The sequence below is a fragment of the Oncorhynchus mykiss genome, chromosome 25 (assembly GCF_057628025.1).
Source record: "Oncorhynchus mykiss isolate SJ-2025 chromosome 25, ASM5762802v1, whole genome shotgun sequence".
NCBI lineage: Eukaryota > Metazoa > Chordata > Actinopteri > Salmoniformes > Salmonidae > Oncorhynchus > Oncorhynchus mykiss.
The window spans coordinates 27090183-27101707 of NC_143046.1; the positions used below are offsets into that span (position 1 = coordinate 27090183).

The following is an 11525-nucleotide window of genomic DNA, read 5'->3' on the forward strand; positions in this document are numbered from 1 at the left end:
TTAGACTTCCAACGACATCCATATATATATAGTTAAACAGATCGATGTAAGGAGAAAGTATTCCACAAAACTATCAACATAAATCACTGTTCCGTTCTGTCTCCAGTCTGGGTCCCGTGCAGTAACAGAACACACAGAGTTACCGGGTTTGTTATTTTCAGTCACGTGGGCTTTATAGGACTGTTCCTCAAACACAGGTGGGTTGTCGTTGACGTCAGCTACAGATAACTGAACACTTTTAGAGGAGGATAGAGGTGGAGATCCCTCGTCGGTGGCAGTGATTGTAATGTTGTAATCAGACACTAGTTCACGGTCCAGTTCGCCCGTAGTCACCAGAGAATAGTAGTTTTTGATGGATGGCACCAGCTTAAAGGGAACGTTTTGCTGAATGGAGCAGCGGACCTGTCGGTTATTCTCAGAGTCTCTATCCTGCACGTTAATGATGCCCACCTCTGTACCAGGTGACACGTTCTCAGGTATGGAGTGAATCAGAGATTTTAGATATAGCTCAGGGGCATTGTCATTTATGTCTGTAATGTCTATAATAACTTTACTGTCCGAAGAAAGACCAAAGCCATCTTTCCCTTCACTAAAAAGTTCAAATTGTGTCTCTTCTTCATAATCTATTTCTCCTGTCACTCTAATTTCTCCTGTGTTCTGGTCCATAGTAAATACATTCCTTGCTGTTTCAGATACTCGACTAAATTCATACGTCACTTCTCCATTCAATCCCTCATCTGCATCTGTAGCACTCACTGTAACCACTACAGTATCTAAAGGAGAGTTTTCAGGCAGACTGGCTTTATAGACGGCCTGTCTAAACACTGGGGCGTTATCGTTAGCATCCAGTACAGTGACGTGTATGACTACAGTACCTGATCTCTGCGGAGAGCCCCCATCTACAGCTGTCATCAACAGCTTCAACTCCTGCTGCTCCTCGCGGTCTAATACTTTGTCCAGAACTAACTCACCGTATTTAATACCAGCATTATTCGTTTGCAAACCCAAAACAAAATGATTATTCCTTTGTAGTACGTAGCTTTGCACTGCGTTTTGTCTAGTATCTGCGTCGTGAGCTGCGTTTACACGATAGCGAGCTCCTTTCACAGCGGATTCTCTGATTTCTACCTTAATTAAATCCTTGGGAAATATGGGTGAATTATCGTTGATATCTTGGATTTGAAGTGATATATGATGCAACTCAAGTGGACTCTCTAGGACCAACTCGAATGTTAGTATGCATAAAACCTTTTCTCCACAAAGCCCCTCTCTGTCAACCCTCTCCGCAACAATCAACTCCCCGGTACTCAGATTAATGTCACAATAACGTTTTCGGTTTCCTTCAGTATCAACACGGGCCCTACGAGCGGACAGCCTGCTCGCCTCCAGCCCGAGATCATTGGCTATATTTCCAATAACAGATCCTCGTTTCATCTCCTCCGGAAAAGAATAGCTCACGTCTCCATAGGCGGAGTGCAGCGGTAGAAGAAAGAAAGAAAAGCAGAAGACCAGGGCTGACATTGAGAATCCTTTGTTCAGCATCCTTAGACTTCCAACGACATCCATATATATATAGTTAAACAGATCGATGTAAGGAGAAAGTATTCCACAAAACTATCAACATAAATCACTGTTCCGTTCTGTCTCCAGTCTGGGTCCCGTGCAGTAACAGAACACACAGAGTTACCGGGTTTGTTATTTTCAGTCACGTGGGCTTTATAGGACTGTTCCTCAAACACAGGTGGGTTGTCGTTGACGTCAGCTACAGATAACTGAACACTTTTAGAGGAGGATAGAGGTGGAGATCCCTCGTCGGTGGCAGTGATTGTAATGTTGTAATCAGACACTAGTTCACGGTCCAGTTCGCCCGTAGTCACCAGAGAATAGTAGTTTTTGATGGATGGCACCAGCTTAAAGGGAACGTTTTGCTGAATGGAGCAGCGGACCTGTCGGTTATTCTCAGAGTCTCTATCCTGCACGTTAATGATGCCCACCTCTGTACCAGGTGACACGTTCTCAGGTATGGAGTGAATCAGAGATTTTAGATATAGCTCAGGGGCATTGTCATTTATGTCTGTAATGTCTATAATAACTTTACTGTCCGAAGAAAGACCAAAGCCATCTTTCCCTTCACTAAAAAGTTCAAATTGTGTCTCTTCTTCATAATCTATTTCTCCTGTCACTCTAATTTCTCCTGTGTTCTGGTCCATAGTAAATACATTCCTTGCTGTTTCAGATACTCGACTAAATTCATACGTCACTTCTCCATTCAATCCCTCATCTGCATCCGTAGCACTCACTGTAACCACTACAGTATCTAAAGGAGAGTTTTCAGGCAGACTGGCTTTATAGACGGCCTGTCTAAACACTGGGGCGTTATCGTTAGCATCCAGTACAGTGACGTGTATGACTACAGTACCTGATCTCTGCGGAGAGCCCCCATCTACAGCTGTCATCAACAGCTTCAACTCCTGCTGCTCCTCGCGGTCTAATACTTTGTCCAGAACTAACTCACCGTATTTAATACCAGCATTATTCGTTTGCAAACCCAAAACAAAATGATTATTCCTTTGTAGTACGTAGATTTGCACTGCGTTTTGTCTAGTATCTGCGTCGTGAGCTGCGTTTACACGATAGCGAGCTCCTTTCACAGCGGATTCTCTGATTTCTACCTTAATTAAATCCTTGGGAAATATGGGTGAATTATCGTTGATATCTTGGATTTGAAGTGATATATGATGCAACTCAAGTGGACTCTCTAGGACCAACTCGAATGTTAGTATGCATAAAACCTTTTCTCCACAAAGCCCCTCTCTGTCAACCCTCTCCGCAACAATCAACTCCCCGGTACTCAGATTAATGTCACAATAACGTTTTCGGTTTCCTTCAGTATCAACACGGGCCCTACGAGCGGACAGCCTGCTCGCCTCCAGCCCGAGATCATTGGCTATATTTCCAATAACAGATCCTCGTTTCATCTCCTCCGGAAAAGAATAGCTCACGTCTCCATAGGCGGAGTGCAGCGGTAGAAGAAAGAAAGAAAAGCAGAAGACCAGGGCTGACATTGAGAATCCTTTGTTCAGCATCCTTAGACTTCCAACGACATCCATATATATATAGTTAAACAGATCGATGTAAGGAGAAAGTATTCCACAAAACTATCAACATTCACTAGATTATCAAAACAAAATACAAGTGTGTGCGCAGTCTGACCGTTTACCTCTATTATTTTATGTAGGGAAACGAAACCAGAGCTTTGTTAATGACAACAGCAATGGGTGGAGAGCTATCTATTCTACCTCCGCTGGTGAACAGCGACCCTATGAGCACCATTCAGAAATTACACGCTGACATTGGGCTAATAACATTTCAATAAAAGTCTCAGATAGACATTATTCATGATCAAACATTGGAGATACATGATGTATGCCCCCAGCATATGGGGATAACCTAATAAGCACAGTCAGTAGCTCAACTTTAGTTTTAGAAGTTAGAAGCTGACATAACCTGTCGGGGTGTCTGGGGGTCCTCCCCCAGAATTGTTTTTGGCATCTAAAGCAAATTTTCTGCATTTCTACACAATCTAATATGACCCACGGCCCTTCTAGCTGTCTCTATTTATAACAACAAAAAGTAAACAAAAATGCCCACAGTCATCTAGCTATAGGTAAGAGATAATTATTTAATATGTTTAAGTGATTGATAAAACTGAACTGGATCAAATGTAATTCAATAATCAATATTGTGCTGCACCTTTAACCAATAGCCTAACAAATGAACAACTCTTTAAAACATAAAGTACAAAGACTTAACATCTTTATTAAGACATCTTCATATCACATTTCAGCCCGAGCCACCTCCATGCCCAACCCTCACCCTTCTAGTCAATAACTAAATTCTCTCCCCAACACAATTTTCTTCACACATTTTTTTGTTTAATTTCCAAAGGAAAGGTTTGGAAACAAGTTTAATATATATATATATATATATATATACATACATATATAAAACACATCCACCTACACATATACTGTACATTAACACACAGAAACAACACATCCTCCATATAATTCATCTCATAGCCCTAATAGTACAGTAGAGTTCATTTTACTAGCACACAATATAGCTGGGTCGCCTCGTCCTGCCCCTAGTGGTCCACCACCCTGCAGCTCCCAACCCAACACACCCCACTCAGCCTTAGGATCTTAGTGAAAAATTCATTATTGGTTTCAGATTTGTTAGGCCAAGGCCAGAGAGACAACCAACAGGACGGCAGATCCCCAGGGCCAGGACTGAGAAGCCCATCAGCTAGGGATAGCCAAAATAAGTATCTCCCCTGACGTGGGCATGTTTTCAATACAGACTCCTTTTGTCATACAGTATTCCATAGAAGTCATTCAGACCTTGTAAAAGTTGCCCAGTATACCCTTAATCTTGTAATAAATCAAATCTAATGATACATAACGTGATATGTATATGATCTATTGTGACATTGTGGGAGGATAACCAACCTTTCAATTAATGGCAATGCATTTCTTAGCCGTTATAAATGCTAGGTTATACAGTTAACATTTGCAAATAGGTCCTCTTTTGTGCTTTACACCTTCCAGCACAGGGATGCCATTTCTGAGTGCACGTCATTCAGTTTCACTCACATATGGTACGTTCTATGGATGGTCTTAAACTGCAGTCATTTATGTCTGAGATGATATGACTGGGCATTTAAACACAACTGTATCCATTCATGATCATCAATAGCTTTTCCCAGATCTTCCTCACATCTTTCAACCCTTGATTCAGCTGAAATCAACTTTAGACAATTGTCAGACTGCCTTAAAATAGTTTAAATCTTTCTGGCTTGTCCAGTGTTTGCTGCACAGAGTGAATAAAGTGTTGTATCTGCAAAATTTCACCTCAGCTTCATCACAGACTGGTCTTCCCTGGCTGTCTGACCCTGCTGAGACCCCTGTCACCATCTGATCCTGCTACGATGAGGCATGACAAATAATTACCTTGGTGTACATTTCTACATGATTTTATACAAGAATATAATCAATAGTACAATCATTGAAATGACCATTATTCCCAGATCCCAGACTGTAGCTTTAAACTGCTGCCCTGTAGCTACTGTAGGTCTACCAATCAACTCAAGATGGAACTTTATATCATTCACTGATATCGTTAATATACTGCAAAATTCACCTGACCTCCGTAGACTGGTCTTCCCTGGCTGTCTGACCCTGCTGGGACACCTGTCAACATCTGATCCTCCTAAGACATGATGACTACAGTGTTGTGTACTGACTGTGCACCACAACAGTGAAGCCTGGAGAGCTGTTTATTACTGTGTCAGTGTGAAAAGTAGGGAATTAGCTAGGGAAAGTTATAAATCAATATAACGTTACATTGCTATACTGCCTCTAATAAAAAGTCACATTGAGCTGAAAAAAACGTCAGAATGTCGATCTACAATCGTTTGCCCACTGGATTCATCGTTTGATTCAGGTCTAGTGTGATTGTGGCAAAAATAATAGCTAACGTTAGTGAGCTAGTTAGCTCGCTAATGTTAGACAACATTTGGCTAGCTCTCTCTCTCTCTAACGGTACTTCTGCTGGTGAAAGATAGCCAAGTTCATTTACATCTGTTGAAATGGGACAAAACAAAATCTACAAAACATGTCTTTGTATGTGTAGGCCATCTAACTGATGCTGTCTGGTCATAAATGGTCATAAATAGTATGACATTGTTGCTGCCCGTAGAATTGAAGGCAAGGGAAGCCTGCGAGCATTTGGCCTCCCTTGATAAATAGCCAATCAGCGTTGAGCTAAACTGAGTGAGCTCAACCGTGAATGGTCCTGGCGCATAAAAAAAAAGCCAGTTTGGATTTGGCTTCAATCCAATTACATTCTATCAAGAGAAATATGTAATTGACAGAAACAACTTGAATTGTTGCATCTCATTGTGTGTGTTGTTGTCCTCCGGTGGCCAGCTAGCTAGCTAAAATTGTCCCTTTCATAAATTAGCAATGGATGGAGACAGGGATTTGAACTTGTGGTTTTACTTAGTTATCCATACTGGCCAATGATTATAACTGCTATTCTGATCTAACTATGAATTCATACATTGTGCACCTGGACTGAGAGGATGGAAGTTCAATACGTAGTTAGATGTAGAAGGCTAATGCTAACAAGCTAACGTTGCCCATGAAAATAAGTTAGGCTAGCGAGCCAGGTAGACTAGCACAAGAAAAAATAAAAGTGTGTACTGTATGACAATCAGACTGTTTTGTGAAAGAGATGAGGAGGGCATTGGCTTTTTTCTACTAGTAGGGTGAGTCAACATGTTTTTTCCACTTGCAGAATGCACACACACACAACTGAGAACCATGGACAGTCACATCATATTGATTGGACTAAATTGTTTTTGGTATCTTTTAGTTGTCACTGTACTAGACTAAGCAGAGGTGATTTGATGATGTTGAAGTGTAAATGGTGCTGGAATAGTGGAGGCAGTTCCTGTCTTCATCGTGACTTGCAGTAACTCTCCATGGTTCTAAATCAATAGTTTTTCAGTAGTCGGAAAATGTCGGAAACATGAACTTGATTGACCATGTAGTAAGTAGGTCATGTAGCTGTTTATTACATGCGAAATGCTTTGTGGACTTCGGACAGAGGTTGCTGTCTGGTTTTGTGATCAAACCAAGGTGTGGTTGAATTTTCTGTGCCACCGTGTCTTCTTATTGTCTCGGCCTTACGCCTCTATATCATGGTCACAAGACATATGAACTAACAGATTAAAGAGCATAGAACACAATTATCACAACACAAAGATTGTAATATGGCTTTCCTTCTGGCTTGGCTTCCCCAGTGATTTTATTTACGCACCACATTCGTGGTGTAGATTGAACTGCATGATGGGTAAAATGCTGAAAATGAACTGTAATTTGGAAGCCTCTTTTAAAAATTAGTCTAATATACTGTATTTCTTTACAGTAATAGTTTATACACTGTAGATTAAAATGATCAGTTTCAGGCGCCAACCTCATGCCGTCGGGAGAGACACATAAAGCTCAGATGATTTTAGTAAATATCTTCTTGAAGCGCCTATGATGTGAAATAATATTTCTAGCAGCTGCTGGGAAGGTAAATTTAGTTGTTTATAAGTATATTTATTGTTAGCCAACATTGTATTACCGCATGTGTCCTTAGCTAAACTAGCCAACATTATATTACCACATGTTTCCTTAGCTAAACTAGCCAACATTGTATTACCGCATGTTTCCTTAGCTAAACTAGCCAACATTGTATTACCACATGTTTCCTTAGCTAAACTAGCCAACATTGTATTACCACATGTTTCCTTAGCTAAACTAGCCAACATTGTATTACCACATGTTTCCTTAGCTAAACTAGCCAACATTGTATTACCACATGTTTCCTTTGCTAAACTAGCTGGCTAACGTTTGCTAGCTGGCTAGCTAGCTCAAGCTGACAAAATACATTTTGGTCTGCTCTAAATTGCTCGTAAATATCTGGCTGTGAAAAACAAAAAACTAAAAAACTAGAAAAACATCACACAGAGAATAGTGATTGTGATTATAGGCTGTGTGCCTGCCCCGGAGTGCCATACAGAATAGACTGAGTGTAGATTCATGACTGCTATGTTTCCACTGTTACTACAGAGATAATGGTTTGTTTCTAGCAGTTTCAAAAATGACCCATATTTTTTCAGATAGACAGGCCACATTATACACATAAAACACGTTGTTTCTACCTAAGGTGCAGTACCACTGGTCAGCTGTAGCCTAACACAGTGTCGGTGGTGGAACCTAGTCACGTGGCAAATTCTTTCCCCTCCCAGGATTATACAGCATTTCAAGTAGGATTGCAGCCTACAGAAGAAATAACTAATATTGGTAGCCATCTAGATGTCACCGTGGTATATTTTAGTCAATGAGGAGAGCATAAATGTCAAAACCACCGGGACAGTGTCCTCCTTAGCTGTCACAACACTGCGGGATTCGGTTCACTTGGCTCTCATCTGTGCAACATAAATCATCATTTTTCATGCCAGGACTGTCTGTATAGCCTCTTCCGCCAACCAGTTGTTTAATTAAAAAAACATTGTTCCATAATGGCACAATATTAGCTAAACTTGTTCACTTTACCAGTAGTATGCAAACATTTGGTTACACAGCTAGAAAGCGACATGTTGTCAGTCTGGTAAAATAATATGTGATATTGTGTAGCCTATAGCAATGTTGTATTAGTTAGCTAGGGTTTGAAGTAGGTATATCTATCTTTCTTATTTGTGTTTGTTCAATGCCTCAAATGATTTCATAAACTATGTAGGATATGTGCTGTAGGTTTGAATCAACCCACGATGATGAACCCTAAAGACGGGACAAAGTGCATGACAAGGTGGTCCAGAGGAAGCCAGCTGTTTGTTCTCAACCCCTACCTTGCCCCATTCTCCCAAGAGCTCACTGAGTTTGAATGAAGACCTCTAGTGAGGTAAGTACCCATACACATGACACCAGCTTGATATGTCCCTTGTCCCTGTCTTTTTACCCACAGAGTAACAGCCCTGGTGCTCTCTGTCTCTCATTCTATTATTTATTTTTCTATGCTTGTCCTAGGGGTGAGATGAGCTGACAAATCAGAACTGAGGAGGATTGTTACAGAGCCCCATGAGGAACACTGGATGCTGCGCTGTCTTCTCTCTCCTGGATGCTATACTGCCCTAACTGTCCTGCTGTGTATTTTTACCACCTCTTAACCCCCTTACCCCAAACAGGGTTTCCCCTGATCATAGATTGGGCTGCATCATAACCTGGTACGGCAACTCTACCACCGCAGACAGAAAGGAGTTTCAGAGGGTGATACGTGCAGCCGAACGCACAATTGGATGCACACTGCCTGCCCTCCAGGACACCTACAACACCAGGAAGGCCAAGAAGATCATCAGGGACCCCCCACCCGAGCCACGGCCTGTTCAACCCGTTTCCATTACTCAGCGCGGGCAGCACTGGAGCACTACGGCAAAAACTGGAAAACTGGCAAATAATTTATAACCCCAGACCTTCAAGGCACAGATCTGTGGAAGGGTACAAAAAAATGTCTGCATTATTGAAGGTCCCCAAGAACACAGTGGCCTTCATCATTCTTAAATGGAAGAAGTTTGGAACTACCAAGACACTTCCTAGAGCTGGCCGCCCGGCCAAACTGAGCAATTGAGGGAGAAGGGCCTTGGTCAGGGAGGTGACCAAGAACCCAATGGTCACTCTGACAGAGATCCAGAGTTTCTCTGTTGAGATGGGGGGCAAGGACTGGGAGACTAGTCAGAATCGAGGGAAGGATGAACGGAACAAAGCACAGAGAGATCCTTGTTGAAAACCTGCTCCAGAGCACTCAGGACATCAGACAGCGGCGATGGTTCACCTTCCAACAGGACAATGGCCCTAAGCACACAGCCAAGACAATGCAGGAATGGCTTCGGGACAAGTCTCTGAATGTCCTTTAGTGGCCCAGCCAGAACCCAGATTGAACCTAACCGAACATCTCTGGAGAGACCTGAAAATAGCTGTGCAGCAACGCTTCCCATCCAACCTGACAGAGCTGGAAAGGATCTACAGAGAGGAATGGGAGAAACTCCTCAAATACAGGTGTTCCAAGCTTGTAGCATCATACACAAGAAGACCCGAAGCTGTAATCACTGTCAAAGGTTCTTCAACAAAGTACTGAGTAAATGGTCTGAATACTTTTTAAATATAATTATTATTTTAATTTTTTTAAAATTTGCAAACATTTCTGAAAACCTGTTTTGCTAAGTCATTATGGGGTATTGTGTGTAGATTGATGAGGGGGAAAATTATTTAATCACTTGTAGAATAAGGCTGCAACGTAACAAAATGTAGAAAGATTCAAGGGGTCTGAACACTTTCCGAATGCACTTCAGATATACAGTACCAGTCAAAATTTGGACACACCAACTCATTCAATGGTTTTTCTTTATTTTTTCACTGTTTTCTACAATGTAGAATAATGAAATAACCCATGTGGAATCATGTTGAAACGTGTTAAACAAATCTAAATATATTTTAGATTTTAGATTCTTCAAAGTAACCACCCTTTGCGTTGCTGGCAACTTTGTACACACTTGGCATTCTCTCTACCAGCTTCATGAGGAATGCTTTTCTAACATTCTTAAAGGAGTTCCCACACATGCTGAGCACTTGTTGGCTGCTTTTCCTTCACACTGCGGTCCAACTCATCCCAAACCATCTCAATTGGGTTGAGGTCGGGTGATTGCGGAGGCCATGTCATCTGATGCAGCACTCCATCACTCTCCTTCTTGGTCAAATAGCCCTTACACAGCCTGGAAGTGTATTGGGTCATTGTTCTGTTGAAAAACAAATTATAGTCCCACTAAGCACAAACCAGATGGGATGGCGTAATGCTGCAGAATGTTGTGGTAGCCATGCTGGTTAAGTGTGCCTTGAATTCTAAATAAATCACTGACAGTATCACCAGCAAAGCACCCCCACACCATCACACCTCTTCCTCCATGCTTCACGGCGGGAACCACACACGTGGAGATCATCCGTTCACCTACTCTGCATCTCTCACAAAGACATGGTGGTTGGAACCAACAATCTCAAATGTGGACTCATCAGACCAAAGGACAGATTTCCAACAGTCTAATGTCCATTGCTCGTGTTTCTTGGCCCAAGCAAGTCTCTTCTTATTATTGGTGTCCTTTAGTAGTGGTTTCTTTGTAGCAATTCGACCATGAAGGCCTGATTCACACAGTGTCCTCTGGACAGTTGATGTTGAGATGTGTCTGTTACTTGAACTATGTGAAGCATTTATTTGGTGCAGTTAACTCTAATAAATGTATCCTTTCCAGCATAGGTAACTCTGGGTCTTCCTTTCCTGATGAGAGCCAGTTTCATTATAGTTCTTGAAATGCTCCTCATTAATTAACCTCCATGTCTTAAAGTAATGATGGACTGTCATTTCACTTTGCTTATTTGAACTATTCTTGCCATAATATGTACTTGGTCTTTTACCAAATAGGGCTATCTTCTGTATACCACCCCTACAATGTCACAATACAACTGATTGGCTCAAACGTATTAAGAAGGAAATACATTCCACAAATTAACTTTTAACAAGGCACACCTGTTAATTGAAATGCATTCCAGGTGACTACCTCATGAAGTTGGTTGAGAGACGGCCAAGAGTGTGCAAAGCTGTCATCAAGGCAAATGGTGGCTACTTTAAAGAATCTAAAATATATAATATATTTTGATTTGTTTAACACTCTTTTGTTTACTACATGATTCCTTATGTGTTACTTCATAGTTTTGATGTCTTCACTATTATTCTACAATGTAGAAAATAGTAAAAATAAAGAAAAACCCTGGAATGAGTAGGTGACTCCAAAATGTTTACTGGTACGGTATGTACAATATATTTAACCCCAATATTTCTCGCTTCAACTGAAGAGGTCAAAACAATAA

At 41.4% G+C, this 11525-nt stretch overlaps 3 protein-coding genes across 10 annotated transcripts in view; all 3 read right to left on the minus strand.

Annotated features, from left to right (window-relative positions):
• LOC118946031 (protocadherin gamma-A10-like) lies at positions 1-1542 on the minus strand. Its single transcript, XM_090221510.1, has one exon. It carries the CDS (start codon positions 1540-1542, stop codon positions 1-3), a length of 1542 nt encoding a protein of 513 aa, XP_090077636.1.
• LOC110504427 (protocadherin gamma-A11-like) overlaps positions 1-11525 on the minus strand; it is a 244201-nt gene that overhangs the window by 186649 nt on the left and 46027 nt on the right. The gene's annotated exons all lie outside the window — the stretch shown is intronic.
• LOC149971594 (protocadherin gamma-A10-like) lies at positions 1545-3086 on the minus strand. Its single transcript, XM_090221511.1, has one exon. The coding sequence runs from the start codon at positions 3084-3086 to the stop codon at positions 1545-1547; it is 1542 nt and encodes a 513-aa protein (XP_090077637.1).